This window comes from Nyctereutes procyonoides, unplaced genomic scaffold, assembly GCF_905146905.1.
Source record: "Nyctereutes procyonoides isolate TBG_1078 unplaced genomic scaffold, NYPRO_anot_genome, whole genome shotgun sequence".
Classification (NCBI taxonomy): domain Eukaryota; kingdom Metazoa; phylum Chordata; class Mammalia; order Carnivora; family Canidae; genus Nyctereutes; species Nyctereutes procyonoides.
Window position 1 is genome coordinate 2,153,942 of NW_026575139.1, and position 17,900 is coordinate 2,171,841.

At 40.6% G+C, this 17,900-nt stretch overlaps 1 protein-coding gene across 1 annotated transcript in view; it reads right to left on the minus strand.

Moving 5' to 3' along the window:
• Nucleotides 1-17,900, minus strand: part of TECPR2 (tectonin beta-propeller repeat containing 2) — a 101,451-nt gene that overhangs the window by 72,620 nt on the left and 10,931 nt on the right. The window contains exon 2 of the mRNA XM_055304346.1: nt 17,504-17,794. Within this exon, the coding sequence (XP_055160321.1) occupies nt 17,504-17,722 (219 nt within the window). The 5' untranslated portion in view covers nt 17,723-17,794. The remainder of the gene's footprint in view (nt 1-17,503; nt 17,795-17,900) is intronic.

Consider the following 17,900-nt stretch of genomic DNA (forward strand, 5'->3'; position numbering starts at 1 on the left):
TTGCAGGGAGGATCAAGCTCATCTGAAAGCACTTTGTAAATGGATTCCTTCTTAGATCAGTAATCAAATTAAATTCTAAACACCAACTCAGGCTTAATACACTGGTTTATTAAAAAAAGCACATGTACAGGGGGCACTTGGGTGGCTTAGTCAGTTAGGCGTGTGTTTTCAGTTCAGGTCATGATCTCAGGTCCTGGGATCAGCTCTGAGTTGAGAGCAGGGAGCCTGCTTCTTCCTCTTCCGGCCCCCTGCTTATTCGCTCATTCTCCCTCTCTCTCTCTCTCCCCGGCTTGCTCTTTCTCAAAAAAATAAAATCTTAAAAAAAAGGAAAAGCACATGCACAAGCATTGCACACAGATATTCAGGCTTCCAGCCCATTAAGTGAAACCATTCATTCAGAAAAATTACATAACCATTTGACCTTGCTAAGACATATAGCAAATCTCCAATAAACTACTTTGATCCCTACATTTTGATGCAGTAATTTAGATGGTAATCAATCTGTCAAGTGTAGAAGCATACCCTCCACATTCAGGATACTGAGTCAGCTGCTATGGTGATATAAACTAAAGTAGGTCGCAGTCCCGCCCTCTTAAAGCTGAGCCATGGCAGAGAGCCACGCACATGAAAAGCCGCCTACAGCCAGCGGGGGTGGTGATGACTGCACTCACTTTCATCTGGTACATTACAGCTTTCAGGGTATTCTCATGGGCTATAAATATATCTGGTGAGAGATCGTGATGGAAGGTAAAGGATTTGGATCTTAAGCTACAGGAAGGCAAGGGGGAGCCCTGAAAGATTCCTGACTTTTCCTGTGTATCCATCAGAGGTATTTCTGATAAGCCCAATCAGGTGCAGCACAGAAGAAGGAGGTCTTCCCACAGCCAGGAGCTTCTGTGGCAGTTCAGGTTGGAGCTAGTATGTGCCTAGACCAGAGAAGCAGCAAATTGAATGAGCACAAAGGCAGTAAACCCTGATGGAGAAGGAAAAGTCTGTCAAGACCTGGTTGGCATGATGACAGCATGATGACGAGGCAAGGAGCACAGCAACTCCCTTTACTGAGTGCCCCTTGCCCGCAGACAACTTGTTAAGCACTTCACATGCATTATTTCCTTGATTCCTCAAACAACCATGAGGGTAGGTGCTGAGGTGTCCTCATTTTACAAAGGTGAGGTGGTTTGTCTAAGGACACATAGCTGGAGGAGTCAAGAGTTAGGATTCACACCCAAGTATGGCTCTCTCCAGAGGCCCTGTCCTGCCTTGCTGCTCTATGCACCCTCTGAGGGTGAATCTGCAGGCCCTGTAGATAGATGGAAGGCTTGGCAGGCTTGGGGAGAGGAAGGAGAATAAAAGAACTTTATCATCTGTGGAGTGGGAAACACAAGTGATAGGTCCTTGAGCAGAATCCACTGGTGCTGCTCCGAGGAAAGGCAGTGATAGTACATGTCTTAGACACAGGTATTCTTGACATGGCAGCAGGATATTGAAGATAATAGCATCCTGGGAATTTTTAATTATAAAAATTGCCACCACATCAGGAATCAAAAATCTCTTATTGGAGATCTTGCCATGTGATAACATGAATTCAAAATGGTTGTGTAATTTTTCTCAAGATATGGTTTCAAAATACAAATCATCACTCAGATGGGCTGAAAGCCTGAATATCCATGTGCAGTGCTTGTACACAAGCTTTTTACTAGATCAATATTTTAAGTTAATATTATTTATTATGATCATTAATAAATGTTATGGTTCTTGACTTAAGAACCAAAATGTCCCAAGAATCAGATTATCAATACTTAGCTTCCAATAGAAACAAAATATGAGGCTTCAATTTCCCACAGTATAAGTCTAGCTATTCTGGAAAATGTTCCTTTCTGAACACCTAGAACTGCTGAGTAAGATACATAAGATGTCCTTCTTAAAAAAAAAAAAAAAGATTTTATTTATCTGAGAGAGAGAGAACACGAGGAAGGGCAAGAGAGAGAAGGAGAAAGAAAATCCCAACCAGACTCCACACTGACATGGGGCTCCCTGACATGGGGCTCGATCTCACAACCCCAAGATCATGACATGAGCCAATACCAAGAGTCAGATGCTTAACTGACTAAGCCACCCAAGTGCCCCCATAAAACATCCTTTTAAATGAATAGCTCATCTCCAGGAAGTTTTGGGCAAACCCAAAGAGAATATTGTCAAACAAGAAGAGAAGCCAAACCTGAAGCTATGGGACACCCCAGGCCTACCTGGTCACTACCAGGAGCCTTGGTTTCCTAAGCTGAGCAGAGCTAATGAGGATGAGGCTTCAGGCCAGATGAGATGGGAAGCTGAACTGATACCTGCTGCAAAGTCTCTGTAGAACCCCTGAAAATCTAATCCTGAGTGAAAGTATAAATCTAACCCTGAGTGAAAGTATAAACTAGCGAAAAATCAATTTGCTGGCAAACGGAGTGGACAAGGAACTCTGTCTTCTCTCAAACATCAACTGGAGTGAATAAAAAATAATGTTCCCCAAGAATCTTTTCTTTTTTTTTTTTTTAAAGATTTACTTATTTATTTATTCATGAGAGACACACAGAGAGAGAAGCAGAGACACAAGCAGAGGGAGAAGCAGGCTCCACACAGGGAGCCCAACGTGGGACTCGATTCCGGGTCTCCAGGACCATGCCCTGGGCTGAAGGCAGCGCTAAACCGCTGAGCTACCGGGGCCACCCAAGAATCTGTCATCCTAAGCCTGCCCTATTCAGCATCAGAGTTTGAATGTCTTTTCCCTTTCTACTCAAAAGGAACTCCATGCCAGGCAGTTGATCTGAAGTGCTTCTGTGTTAACAGCACTCTAAGGGGCCCAGCAGAGTGAGTATAAACCCTATCTGTGTACACAGTCTTGACCCAGGTTCCTCAGCATTCACACATATTAGGACCAGCCATGGAGCTCCCAATTAGAGACTACAGGGAAAAAGGGCTCATGAAGAAGAATCAACTAAAAAAAAACAATAATAGAATTGGACAGCCCTTCGCCCCCATCCAAGTATTGCATTTAGATCGAAGAGACCCAAACATAAAAGAAATATGCTTAAAATTATTAAAAGATATAAAAGGAAATTAAAAAATAGTAAGCCACTATCAGAAATGAAAAAGAGTCAAAAGAATTTAAAAGCTTAGTGGTGATTAAATACCAGATTAGTCACAGCTAAAAGAAAAAAAAAATTTTTTAAGATTTTATTTATTCATGGGAGACACAGAGAGAAAGACAGAGACATAGGCAGAGGGAGAAACAGGCTCCCTGTGGGGAGCCCAATGCGGGACTCAATCTCAGGACCTTGGGATCATGACCTGAGCCAAAGGCAGATGCTTAACCACTGAGCCACCAAGTGCCTGAAAGAAAATTATCAAACTAGATGATAGATCAGTACAACAAAGATAGAGGAAAAGATAAAAATAAGAAAGAGCAGAATCCTAGAGGACAGAGGATGAAGGTCCAATCTACATCTAATTGGGACAACTAGAAGAAAAGCAGAAAAACAGAAGGCAATATCTTCAGAGATAAGGGCTAGAAGTTGCCCAGAACTGATGAAACACTCATCTCCTCAGGAGTATAAGCCTTGAAAAAAGATTAATGAAAATAAATACACATATACACAATATGTCATGAAACAGTAAAACCTCAAAGACCATGAGAAGATATTAATATGTTAGATAAAATGGTAAATGACCAGATATGAATAATTATTTATAACCAAATTTCTTGGGGCACCTGGCTGGCTTAGTTGGCAGAGTGTATGACTCTTGATCTCAGGGTTGTGAATTTGAGCCCCACGTTGGGTAGAGATTACATGAAATCTTCAACACTGGGGATCCCTGTGTGGCTCAGTGGTTTAGCGCTGCCTTCAGCTCGGGGCCTGATCCTGGAGACCTGGGATCAAGTTCCACAGCAGGCTCCCTGCATGGAGTCTGCTTCTCCCTCTGCCTGTGTCTCTGCCTCTCTCTCTCTCATGAATAAATAAAATCTTGAAAATAAAATAAAATAAAATTTTCAACGAAACAATACTTCTCAACAGAAACAATAAAGTCCAGAAGACAATGGAAAATCATCTTCAAAATGCTGAGAGAGGGATCCCTGGGTGGTGCAGTGGTTTGGCGCCTGCCTTTGGCCCAGGGTGCGATCCTGGAGACCCAGGATTGAATCCCACGTCGGGCTCCCGGTGTATGGAGCCTGCTTCTCCCTCTGCCTGTGTCTCTGCCTCTCTCTCTCTCTCTGTGACTATCATAAATAAGTAAAAATTAAAAAAAAAAAAAAAGAAATACAAAATGCTGAGAGAGGGGATCCCTGGGTGGCTCAGTGGTTTAGTGTCTGCCTTTGGCCCAGGGCCTGATCCTGGAGTCTGCAGATCGGGTCCCACGTCAGGCTTCTTGCATGGAGCCTGCTTCTCACTCTGTCTGTGCCTCTGCCTCTATCTCTCTCTCTCTCTCTCTCTCTCTCTCTCTCTGTGTCTATCATGAATAAATAAATAACATCTTAAAAAAAATGCTGAGAGAAAAACTGTTAGCTTTGCATATATGCCTGTCTAAACAACTTAGAGACAGAGACATTCAAACAAAAAAATCAAGAATACAAGACACTTACATGTATGATGAGAAAGAACAGAGACATCATAAGAAAACTATAGACCAATACCTCTCATGAATATAGATACAAAAGACCATAATAAAATATTATTAAAATGAATATATAAGATTTTTTAAAAGAACACTACATCATGACAGAGTGGGGTTTAGAAGTAATGCACAGTTAGATTAATAATCAAACTCAATACATATGCCATATTAACAGAATAAATAAGAATAAAGAAGAAAATCATGTTACCACTTCAACAGATTTAGAGTAAGTATTTAAGAAACTTCAATATTAACTCATGATAGAAACTCTCAGAAAACTAGAAACACAAATAAGTAGAAATAAAAAGCATCCATGAGGAATCTGAAGCAAGTGAGTGTACACGCCAAAGCAGAGATGTCCATTCTCATGGTGGATATTATCCTGGAGGTCCTAGCCAGCACAGTAAATCAAGTAGAAAATAGAAAGGTGAACACATTGGAAAAGATGAAGTAAAAAGCTTTCTTCACAGGGAGAAGTGATTACCTATGTAGAGAGCCCCAAGAAATCTATAAAACAGGATATAAATGAAATATAAATAAATCAGTTGTATTTCTATATGCAACAAAAAAATCTGAAAGGAAAATAAATTGTTGTACAGTTTTTTTTTTTAAGAGTTTATTTATTTATTCATGAGCGATACAGAGAGAGAGAGAGAGAGGCAGAGACACAGGCAAAGGGAGAAGCAGGCTCCACACAAGGAGCCCAACGTGGGACTCGATCCTGGGTCTCTAGGATCACACCCCAGGCTGAAGGCGGTGCTAAACCGCCGGGCCACCGGGGCTGCCCCTGTTGTATAGTTCTTATATCATTTGTAAAGTGATATACTATTACTTGAGGGTAGATGGAGATAAGTTAAAGGACACGTTGTAAATTGTAGAAAAACTACAGAAAAATAAAACAGGCAGGGCCTAAACGTCATATGGGACATAAAATAAAAATATGAAAAAATAATTAGTCCAAAAGACTGTAGTAAAAGAAAAAAAAAAAAACAAGATGTAAAGAATAGGTGGAGTAAGTAAAAAACACTTACCAAGATGGTAGGCTTAACTAATGGTTCTCAAATAGGGATGATTTTGTACCCCACCCTGCCCAAGACATCTGACAATATCTGGAGGTTGTTGCAACTTGGCTGATACTATTGCCATCTAGTAGGTAGAAAGCAGGGGTGCTGTTCAACATCCTACAATACACAGGACAGCATCTCTTGACCAAAATGTCAACTGCGTCATGCTGAGAAACTGTGACTTAAACCCAGCCACATCAGTAACTACATTCAAAACAAATGGCCTTAATATACCAAACAGAAGGTAGAGATTGTCGGGGTGCCTGGCCAGCTCAGTCAGTAGAGCATGCAACTCTTGATCTTGGGGTCACAAGTTCAAGCCCCATACTGGATATAGAATTTACTTAAAAAAAAAAAAAAAAAAGGTAGAGATTGTCAAATTGAGTAAAACAGACCTGACTTTGGTTATCTTCAAAAAATGCACTTTAGATATAAAGGCATAGATAAACTAAAGGTAAGAATGGAAAAAGATATTAACATGAAAACTGTGATTATAAGAAAGTAGGAGAATCTACATTGACACCAAAGTAAAGAATATTACCAGAGATAAGACATTTTATAGTGATAAAAGGATCTATTCAACAAGACATAACAATCCTAAATGTGTAAGTACCTAATAAAAGAATTTTAAAATGCATGAAACACACTCTCCAAGGAAGGAAGGAAGGAAGGAAGGAAGGAAGGAAGGAAGGAAGAGGGGGCACCTGGGTGGCTCAGTCAGTTAAGCATCGGACTCTGATTTCGGCTCAGGTCATGATCTCAGAGTCAAGAGACTGAGCCCTGCATCAGGTGCTAGGTATGGAGCCTGCTTAGGATTCTTTCACTCCCTCTCCCTCTCTCTAAAAAAAAATAATAATAAAATGCATGAAACAACACAACAATATGAATATATTTAATACCACTGAACCATACATGAAAAAAATGGAAAAATGGTAAATTTTATGTTCTATATATTTTACAATTTAAAAAGATATATACAGCAGAAGGGATCCCTGGGTGGCTCAGCAGTTTAGCACCTGCCTTCAGCCCAGGGTCCTGAGATCAAGTCCCACATCAGGCTCCCTGCATGGGGCCTGCTTCTCCCTCTGCCTGTGTCTCTGCCTCTCTCTCTGTGTGTGTCTCTAATGAATAAATAAAATCTTTTAAAAAGGAAAAATATATATACAAAGCAGAAAGGCACAGAACTGAAATGAGAAAAAATACACAATTTCTGTTGATGGATTCAAGCCTCCTCTCACAGTAATGGACAGAAGTAGGCTCCGGGAGTCCTGGAAGGCTGAACTACACTGTCGCATTAGTTTGTGTCCACCAAAAAACAGGACCTGATGGTGGAAGTAGACACTGAGGCATTTGTTTGGGGAAACATCTGTGAGGGAAAGGGGGCAACAGCTGGAAGAGGCAGGAAGGACTGTCAGCTCACAGAGCAGGTCTGCAACCCGAGATGGAGAGAGGGAAGGAAGGAGGGTTGCACAGGCTAATCTCCAACTGCAGAGCAGTTTCAGAAAGCTGTGGTCAAGCTGACAACATCCCCAGCCAAAGTCACTTGTCAGAGGAGTTGCCAGTCTCACAGCAGTTAAGTGTGTCTGGGGTCCCACTGTGCCCTGTCCCAGGCTGCTCCCAGCGGGCGGGAAGGGTGGTGGGTTCAGAGCTCCTCAGTTACACCCCCCACAGAGGAGAGAGTCCTTGAGATTAGGGTATTGCCAAGTGCCACAAAGAATAAAGACATATACAATGATTCTATTCTCTTTAAAGCGATGAAATAGTTGGTTTCTTTTTTATGACTAGATCAGGATACATAAAACCTCTTTTAGAACATTCAAGGTGTAAAGCCACCATTCATCTTCTTTAGCAGTATTTCTATTTAGTAACGCCAATCCTTCATTTAAGACATTATTTCAAAATGGGATTTTTTTACTGCACTAGCTGCATTAAAATGCCTATCTAGCACAGTTTTCCCCCGTAAGTCTGCAGAGGCAGGCCTTAGTAACATCGAGTAGCATATTTACAAGCATTGCTAGTTTCAAACAAGATGCACACAAAGATCAAACAGTTCAGAGTCTACTATGGCCTCACTGTGCTTGTTGTGATGGACACACACAAGGGTGCTACTTTCGGGGGCTCTTATGGTCTAGGAAAAGACCTACCAACAAACACAGGAGCCAAGCACTGCTGGCACTAACGTGTGTACAGGTGGCTCAGAGGAAGGACGTGGTCAGGTGTCTGGGGCAAGGGGAGGGGTGGTGGTGGCACGTGTCCTTGTACACCACGGTGCACAGACATGCCTAATGCACGGACTCAAACAGGAGAATTATCATGTGAACGGTCTGGCCTTCAACCTTCCTCACCCAGAAACTCAATTTTTTCAGGGTCCTGTTGCCATGTTTAGTGCCCAGGGAGGCTGTCCTGTGATCATCTAATGCATAAGAAGTTAAAGTTTAAGCCAAGAAGCCAATTCATTATTTTATACTGAACTAACAATCCTATAAACCAGAATGCTCATGTAAGTATGACCTGAACATTCCTCCCCTACTGGCTGCACACAGACAGCAATTTCAGTGAAGAGTTGCCTGGTAGCACAGAGCAATTTCTGATCAACCCACTGTGAGCATGAGGGCCAGCCACGCTGATGAGATCAGAGCTCTCAAAGGGAGCCCCCTCCCCCTGCGCCGCCCTGCCCCAGCTATAAATGTAATTTGGCCTGATTTTTCCCAAGTTACACAGCGGACTACACACTCTCTTCCTTCTGTCACATCCTCTTTCTTTTTGATATGGGGACAATTCAATCTCATTCTGGCCTGGGGACTGCTCTTCTGTCTCTCTAAGGCGACTCCGTCCATCTCAGATCTCATCTATTCTGTGTTTAGCTCTAACGTTTCCTTCATTTTCAACCTGGTAGGGAGCACGTCTTGTTGCCCTGTGGCAACTTAATCTTCTCCAATGGAAACCTAATAATAAAAAAATTTAAGGAAAAAAAAAAAGATTGATCTGAAAGAAGCCAGTAATGATTTTCTGGACAAACATTTTACCATTAGGACAGCATTCAGCCAACCTCCTTAGGCTCCTTGGCAGGCAGCTTTCCCTTTATACACAAGACAAAACTGTATGAAGGGAAAGTGTTCTTTGTGAGCAAGCTCATGGGAACTGTGAGGTCTGACAAGGCTTTCTTTATGAGCTTCTTTTGATTTGCCACAGCTTAACCTTTAGTAGAAACTGCTAGCATATCAAATAGCTAATAGATTAGAAACACTTAGAAATATTTAAGAAGACTCAGTAAGATATGAATTCATTAAATTCCTAAGAATTGTTTCACTTTTATCCTTCTTTTACTAACAAAGAACCATGGTTTAAAGTTTAAATATTGTTATTGTATGTAATGTAATTGTTTAATTATCTAAAAGTTAAACAAAAGCACTGCTTTTCTGGAATAGTTTCCTTAACTCCATAGGACAAATTGGAGTAGGGAACATCCACTGGATTTGAAGGAAGTCCCTGGGGCCTGGGACTCTACCACTACAGAGAGATCTCAGAGAGAGATAGAAGGCAGATTACCTATAGAGGAAACAATGAGACAGCAAGCAGAAGTCTCAGCAGTTGAGATGATGGTACAATGCATTTAAAGTGCTAAGATGAGGGCACCTGCATAGTTCAGGTGGCTAAGTGTCTGCCTTTGGCTCGGGTCATGGTTCTGGAGTCCTGGGATCAAGCCCCGCATCAGGCTCCCTGCTTAGTGGGGAGTCTGCCCCTGCCTCCCCCTCTGGCCCTGCCCCCTGCTCGTGCCCTCCCCTTCTCTATCACTCTCTCAAATAAATAACATCCAAATAAATAAATAAATAAATAAATAAAGCAAGCAAGCAAGCAAGCAAGCAAGCAAGCAAGCACAGGATGCTCGAGTGGCTCAGCAGTTGAGCGCCTGCCTTCAGCTTGGGGCGTGATCCCCGCCCCATGTGGGGCTCCCTGCAAGGAGCCTGCTTCTCCCTCTGCCTGTGTCTCTGCCTCTGTGTGTGTGTGTGTCTCATGAATAAATAAATAAGTAATCTTTAAAAAAAAAATAAAGTGCTAAGACAAAAGAAGCATATGAAATGAGGGAGGTATCAAGTTTCAGTTTTCCCCCAAATTCTCATATCTAAATGTCCCACATCATTTCCTAAAAAACTCTGTAATATCACCTTTGCAAAAACTCAAGTATTTATGAGTTATGTGTATGTGGATTTTCTGGTTTCTGTATTCTGTCTCCTTATCTATTCTTGTGCTAATAACCACATTCAGCTTAATTACTGAAGGTTTATAAATCTTGCTAACCCAGTAGAGCAACTTCTCCCACCTTTTTCTTTTTCCATCAGTATCTTCACTCTTCTTGACTCATTACAATTGCAAATACAATTTTAAAATACCATTAGCCAATGAATTGAAGCAATCTGCGCTGAGTAGCACACCAGTGAAACCCTGTACTGTAATGCTATGGACAATGTCAGAATTTAGATCACGGGATCCTAACCGACGGGCCTAAGCGTTCCTCCCACAGGGAATGACAAGGGAAGCCATGAGGCAAATGCACTTTTGGCTGATGTGGTGAGGCAAAAACTCTCAACTCTGCAACACTTTACAAAATATACCAGGTGAAACTCAATGAAACATTCATCCATTCTGAAGCACAAGTTTTCTTTTTTTTAAGATTATTTATTTATTTATTTGACAGACAGAAGGAGTGTGCCCACAAAAGTAGGCCAAGCGACAGGCAGAGGAAGAGGGAGAAGTAGATTCCTCGCTGAGCAGGGAACCCGACGGACATGGGGCTCCATCCCAGGACCCCGGGATCATGACCTGAACCAAAGGCAAACTCCCAACCGACTGAGCCCCTCAGGCACCCCCTGAAGCATGAATTTTCTAACTGGAAGACACTGCAGCCATGTTCCTGAGCTTAGGCCTCTCCTTCCCTCCGCCTGGAGTACTCTACCCCTGAGGTTCCCAGCATGCATGCTGCTCACTGTCTTCAGGTCTCTCTGTTCAGCTCCAGCTCAGGGAGCCCTCCCCTGAACTTCCTATTTAAAACTGTAGGGGGATCCCTGGGTGGCTCAGGGGTTTAGCGCCTGCCTTCTGCCCTGGGCATGATCCTGGAGTCCCAGGATCAAGTCCCACATCGGGCTTCCTTCATGGAGCCTGTTTCTCTCTCTGCCTCTCTCTCTCTCTCTGTGTGTCTCAAGAATAAATAAGTAAAATCTTAAAAAAAAAAAAAAAAAACACCTGTAACCCCTCCTGCTGGCACTGCTCACCCTCTTCTCTGGTTTGTTTTCCCTTAGGCTTCTCCCTTCTTGTGTCTGTATGCTGATGTCTCTTCTTCATTTTTCTGGCTCCCCTTTAGACTCTAAGCTCCCTGAGGGCAAGGACTTTGCCCGTCATAGTCTACATTGCCTCTCCAGGACCTAAAATGGGCCCAGCACATAGTAAGCACTGGATACTTATTGAATGAATTCATGGAGATAACAAGTATGGATAAGTTGCAGAAATGAGAACTAGCGTTGCTGTAGTTAGTGCAAAGGTTCTCAGGGCAAATCCACGAAATTTCCAAAACTTGCTGAATGCTAAGTTTTAATGCTTCCAAAACAGAAAATTAGAAGCTCAGGCCAGTTATCTTTCTGGTCTACTCTTATATATGTCATATATGTCATATAGTTAACAAGTTCATACTATTTTTATACTTGCTATTAGCTCCTTACATTTCCTTACTGCTTTTGGCACAAGCTAGAACTTCCTATGTCTCCATCTGCCCTCTCCCACTAACTTACGTAGAAAAAAAGGTTTCCAAAAGCATTATTCTTGAAAACCATGACAGGCTGTATTTAGCACATATAAGATCTGCTTTCTTCTTTAGAAACATAACTTCATTTAAAAACATAATCTTTCATTCATGCCATACATGGGTTTATTACAGGGTAAACTAACTTTTATTTTTATTTACCTTCCCATAAAATCTTAGATTTCCCCTAAATAAAACTAGTTGATGCAATTCTCAGTTTTCACTAAGAAATTCCAGAGACCCTGAATCTGTTTCTATTTTCTTCTAAATCCAGACTTTTTGTGGAAGCTCTGCCTTCTCTCACAGGAAGTGAGCATAATGGTTAGGCAAGTAGCTATGTGGCCTGGAGCACGAATCTCGCCATTTCTTTACCTGAAAAACATGGCAACTGTACCAAATTATTCTAGATCCAGCCAGCTTCAAAGATAAAAATGACAAGAACAACAACTTAGTTGATCTGTCTCTGGGATCACATGGCTAATGACTGACAGCCAAAGCTCAAAAGAGATCTTTGTGTTGCTGTGTTTATACAAGTAATATTGAAAACATTCATGTTATGAAAATTTCTAATAATTCCACAGTATTTAAGAAAACAAAAAGAGATTTCTTCATACTCTGTCCCTTAGCTTACCCCATTCTCAGGCCCCACAGAGGGTATCTAAGATCTTTCCCTATGTCCTTTACACACAAAGCTATCTTCCTTTTCACACCCTGATACTCTAACTCCAAATTGTGTTCTTTCCAAAACAAAAGTTTTATTTTGTACTTCTTTTATGATTTTTTTCATGATTATAGTTTGTATTCTACATCAAATAGGAGCTTGAAAAGCACTTTTGATATTCAGGGCTATCAAGTATGGATTCTGGCCCCAGTAAAGTACATTTTTTTTCTGATCCCTTAGTAAGAGAAAACCAGAATAAAAAATACACACACACACACACGTGTGTGTGTGTGTGTGTGTGTGTGTGTGTGTGTGTTTTATGTATATGTATATATGAGATTTTTCCTGGAGTCCCCTCTTCGTCTGCTGGATCCAAAAATTTTTTCTTTTTTTTTTCCCAAGAATTTTTCTTTTATAAATATTTTATTTATTTATTCATGAGAGACACACAGAGAGAGGCAAAGGGAGAAGCAGGCTCCCCACAGGGAGCCTGATGCGAGACTTGATCCCAGGACCTTGGGATCACGCCCTGAGCCAAGGGCAGACACTCAACTGCTGAGCCACCCAGGCATCCCTGGTTCCAAGAATTTATACTAGATTCTCTCAACTCTGGTCATCCCTGCAAAGGGTACCCCAGCATGTCATTTTCCTTCAAAGCTCATAGGGCTCATCATATAATAGGAGAAAGCTAAATTAGGTAAAATTATAAAATAGGCAGTTAGGTATAACTGTACCTAATTGGGGAACACTAAACTCTTGTTTATTTAAGTTTTTCATTCTGGGGAACACTAAACTCTTGTTTCCTTAAGTTTTTTGGAGCGTGGAGGCTGAAATTTTAAAAAGTTACATAGTTATTTTAAAAAGGACAATAAACACATGTTTTTATAAAAGACAACTGGGATGTAATGCAATCTGAGCAAGGGGTCCAAATTCAAACTTGGCATCAGCCCACACAGCCCTGGAACTGAGTCTGCCCCAGGAGCAGGTTTCAGCCTGTAGTGTCATGTGAGAGACCCCATCCACCTTTCTGGCCTTAACTCACACTCCTCCACGTCCTGCTCTGTATTCCAATTTCATCCAAATATACTTTCTGGAACACACACACACACAGACACTCCAACAATGAGACCTTAATGTCAAAGATGACCTAATAGTGAATTAAAACCTAAGGGACTGGGGCACCTGGGTGGCTCAGTTGGTTAAGCATCTAACCTCAGCTCAGATCATGATCTTGGGGACGTGGGATCAAGCCCCGAGTCTGGCTCCACAATCAGCAGGGAGTCTACTCATGCCTCTCCCTCTCTCCCTGCTTGTGCTCTCTCTCACTTTCTCTCAAATAAATAAATAAAATCTTGAATAAAACAAAAAACAAAAACAAAACTAAGGGGCTAGCAAAACTACCCTATAGTGTTTGAGGTCAGAAGAGTAGGTAGCTGGGGCAGAAGTACTGATTGGGAGCCAGCAAAACAGAGTCTACTGGACTGCTGAAAACGTTCTGATCCTGATCTAGGTGATTACACAGCTATATACATATAATAATTCATCCAATTGTATATTTGAGATTTATAAATTACACTTCAATTAAAAAGTGAGAAAACAAAGTAAAACAGAGAACCTGAAAGTCTGCTCTAATTTGGATTTGTTGACATGTATTTTATGACCCAGAATATGGTCTGTCTCAATGAATGTTCCATGTTTACTTATTAAGAACACATCTGAGGGGCTCCTGAGTGGTTCAGTCAGTGAAGCATCTGATTTGGACTCAAGTCATGATCCTGGGGTCCTGGGATCGAGCCCCGTGTCAGGCTCCCTGCTCAGTGGGAAACCTGCTTCTGCTTCTCCCTCTGCCTCTGCCTTTGCTGCTGCTCCTCCCCCAGCTCATGCTCTTGCTCTCTCTCTCTAAAATAAATAAAATCTTAAAAATAAATAAATAAATAATGCATCCTCAGCTGCTACGGGGTGGAATGTTCTGTAAATGTCAATTAGACAGTATTGGTTGATGGCGCTGGTTAGCTCTTCTATATCCTTGCTGATTTTCTGTTAACTCTATTTAATTGAAAGACGAGTCTCCAACTAGAATTGTGGGTTTCTCTATTCCTCCTTTCAGTTATGACAGTTTTTGCTTTGTATATTGTGGAGCTCTTTGTATGTTGTTAAGGTGCACACACATTTAAGACACACATTTAAGTCTTCTTGTATAACTGGCCCTTTTGTCATTATATAATGGCTCACTCTCTCTTTTTTTTTTTTAAGATTTTATTTATTTATTAATGAGAGACACAGACTGAGAGGCAGAGACATAGGCAGAGGGAGATGCAGGCTCCCCGCCAGGAGCCTGATGCAGGACTCGATCCCAGGATCATGACCTGAGCCAAAGGGAGAAGCTCAACCACCAAACATCCAGGTGGCTTTGTCTCTGGTTATTTCTTTGATCAAAACACTTTGACGTTAACAGAGCCACTTCAACTTTCTTTTAATCAGCATTTACATGATATATCTTTTTCTATCTTTTTAATATTTGCCTACCTAAAAAAAAAATTGCCTATCTATATCGTTAATTTTGAATTGAGTTTCTTATGGAAAACACAGAGTTTGTTCATGATTTTTCCTCCATTCCAGTAATTTTTTTAACTGATACATATAGTTTCCACTTAATATAATAATTGATATCTTTTAATTTGGTCTATCATTATCCATTTGTTCCTTTTGTTTTTACTTCTTCTGTTTCCTCTTTCTTGTTTTCCTGTGAGTTGTTCGAACATTTAAAAAAATTCCATTTTGGGACACCTGGGTAGCTCAGCAGTTGAGCACCTGCCTTCGGCTTGGGCGTGATCCTGGGATCCAGGATCAAGTCCCATATCGGGCTTCCTGTAGAAAGCCTGCTTCTCCCTCTGCTTGTGTCTCTGCCTCTCTCTGTGTGTCTCTCATGAATGAATCAATCTTTAAAAAAGTAAAAATAAATAAAATTCCATTTTGATATGTTTATAGTAATTCCTACTATACCATGTTGTTCTAGGTTTTTTAGTGGTTACTCTAGGGATTACAATGTTCTGTATTTAACTTTTCAAAATCTATTCAGACTCAACATTTTACCTCTTTAAGTAGAATGTAGAAAACTTATCACTATATAGGTCCCTTACTCTCCTCCCTTATATTACAATGTTATGATTTTTGTTGTCAAACTATTTTAAAGAATGCAAGGAAAGAAATAGCCTATTCTATTTATCCAGATACTTACTATTACTTACTTTATTACTGATATTCCAAGTCTCCTTCTGGTATCATTTCGCTTTTATCTAAATAACTTCCTATACAATTATTTTGGAGCAGACCTGGCAACAAATCCTCTTGGATTTTCCTCAGCTGAGAACATTTTTATGTCACCTTCTTTCCTTTTTTTTTTTTTTTTTTGTCACCTTCTTTCCTGACAGATATTTTTACTAGGTAAAGAATTCTAAATTGAGAAGTCCTTTCTTTCAGGACTTTAAAAATGTTGTACCACTGTCTTCTAGCCTCCATGCTTTCTGAGGAGAAATCTGCACTCATTCAAATCATTGTTTCCTACAAGTAATGTGTCAATTTCTGTGGCTACTTTTAATATTTTCCTTTGTTTTTAACAATTGAATTATGATGTACCTAGGTAGGGCTTTCTTTGGTTTCTCCTGTTACGAGTTTGCTGACAGATCCATGTCTTCCTTATTAAGTGTCTGAAGTATTTGAGAAATTTCAGATATATTAATTCACAACTATATTTTCAAAGATTAACTATGGAATGATCTTAAATGTTTGGAGAATTTAATCAGTTAAATCCATGAGCTATTAATCAAACAAAATAGCAATAGTTTTTATATAAAAACATTAATATAAACTCTAGAGCCAATCTGCCCAAGTTCAGATAATGGTGCTTCCACTTACTAAATGCCTGACTTGGGTAAGTTACTTAACTCTTTATGCCTGAGTTGTCTCCTTGGTAAAATGAGGCTGATAATAATAATATCTGGCTCACAGAGTTTTTGCAAGGATGAAATGAGTTAATATATGTAAAGGTTCAGAATAATCTCTGGCATACAATAAGTGCTATATACATGCTAGCCACTTTTGTTATTTTAAATTGAGTACAAAGGCTTAAGAAAAAAACCATTTTTTTTTGAGAGAGTGAGAGAGTGTGCATGCACACACAACAGTGGGAGGGAGGGGCAGAAAGAGGGTGAGAGAGAATTTTAAGCAGTCTCCACACCCAGCATGGAGCCCTACTTAGGGCTCAGTCTCACGACCGTGAGATCATGACCTGAACCAAAGTCAAGAGTCAGATGCTTAAGTGACTGAGCCCTCCTGGTACCGCAAGAAAAACTAACTTTTTAAATTAAAACTTTAATAATTTGACTATTTATCAAAATACAGATGTTTGTAAGCATTTCATTTAAACAGAAAAGCCTTGTCTTTGTGTAAAAGCCTATTAACCACAGAGTACAGCCCCACAAGGAAATTAGGGGGGGAGCCACAACTTGGGTTACCTTTAAGTCTCTCACAAAAGCTCACATACTCAATAAACCACAGATATTGATTAAATGGGTGAACTTGATGATAGTCCGTCAATAGATGGTGCCTACCAGCATCTATAATATATAGGCATGCCATACCTGAGGTCAATCAAAGAGAACAGAGGTTATTTGGGATCCCAACAACAGTATTCTACAGAAATGATCTTATTTAAGATGTACCTGTTCTAGTAGCTAGCCAATATTGATGCTAATCTTTTTTTTTATAATTATTTCAGCGGAAAAACTAGAGATTATTTAACCAAGTCAGTCAGGTGCTTTGAGAAACAAAATACGTAGAAGAAAATACCTGCTTCCAAAGTTTTCTATTACATGTTAAACACCAAAATGTTTTCCTTTAAAATGATGCTACAGGCAGCCCTGGTAGCTCAGCGGTTTAGCACTGCCTTCAGCCCAGGGTGTGATCTCGGAGACCCAGGATCGAGTCCCATGTCAGGCTCCCTGCATAGAGCCTGCTTCTCCCTCTGCCTGTGTCTCTGTCTCTCTCTGTGTCTCAAATAAATAAATAAATAAATAAATAAATAAATAAATAAATACATAAATAAATAAATAAATAAAATGCTACATTTTTGGAGGCAGGGAAAAAAAGTTTAAAAAAATACATGTTTTTAGTTATATTCCACTTCAATTAAAGATGGTTTTAAAGTATGGTTTGGGTGAGACACTAAGGCCAAATCAGAAGTAAATTATCCCATCCTAGAATGCACGAGCACATTAAATGTTAGCCATCACACCTGCATGCTAAGGAGTAAAGAAAAGCAAGACTCACCTCAAAGTTGTACTTTTTCATCTGGTTGAAGTGTCTGCAGTACAGATAGAGCATGCCAATGCTGCTGCCCACTGCGATGTAGTCCCCATTGGTATCGAGAGCTGTGAGGTAGACCACAATAGAGCGGAAACCCTTCTGGACCTTTGTGGGAATGGCATTGAGGAGATAGTATAAGGGGCAGAATTCTCTGAACGTAATAGGCTCTGATACTGATGCCATGGCCAAGGCTTTCACAGATGATCTTCAGGCAGGAAAAGGAATGTTTACTTGGCATCTGGGGAAGCCTGGGGGCTAAAGAACAAGGCATTAGAGTTCTTTCAATGTCCGTATGCCAAAGACAAGTCACATTTAACAGCAGGATCAAGGAATTGCAGGTGGGTAAGAATGATAGCTGGAG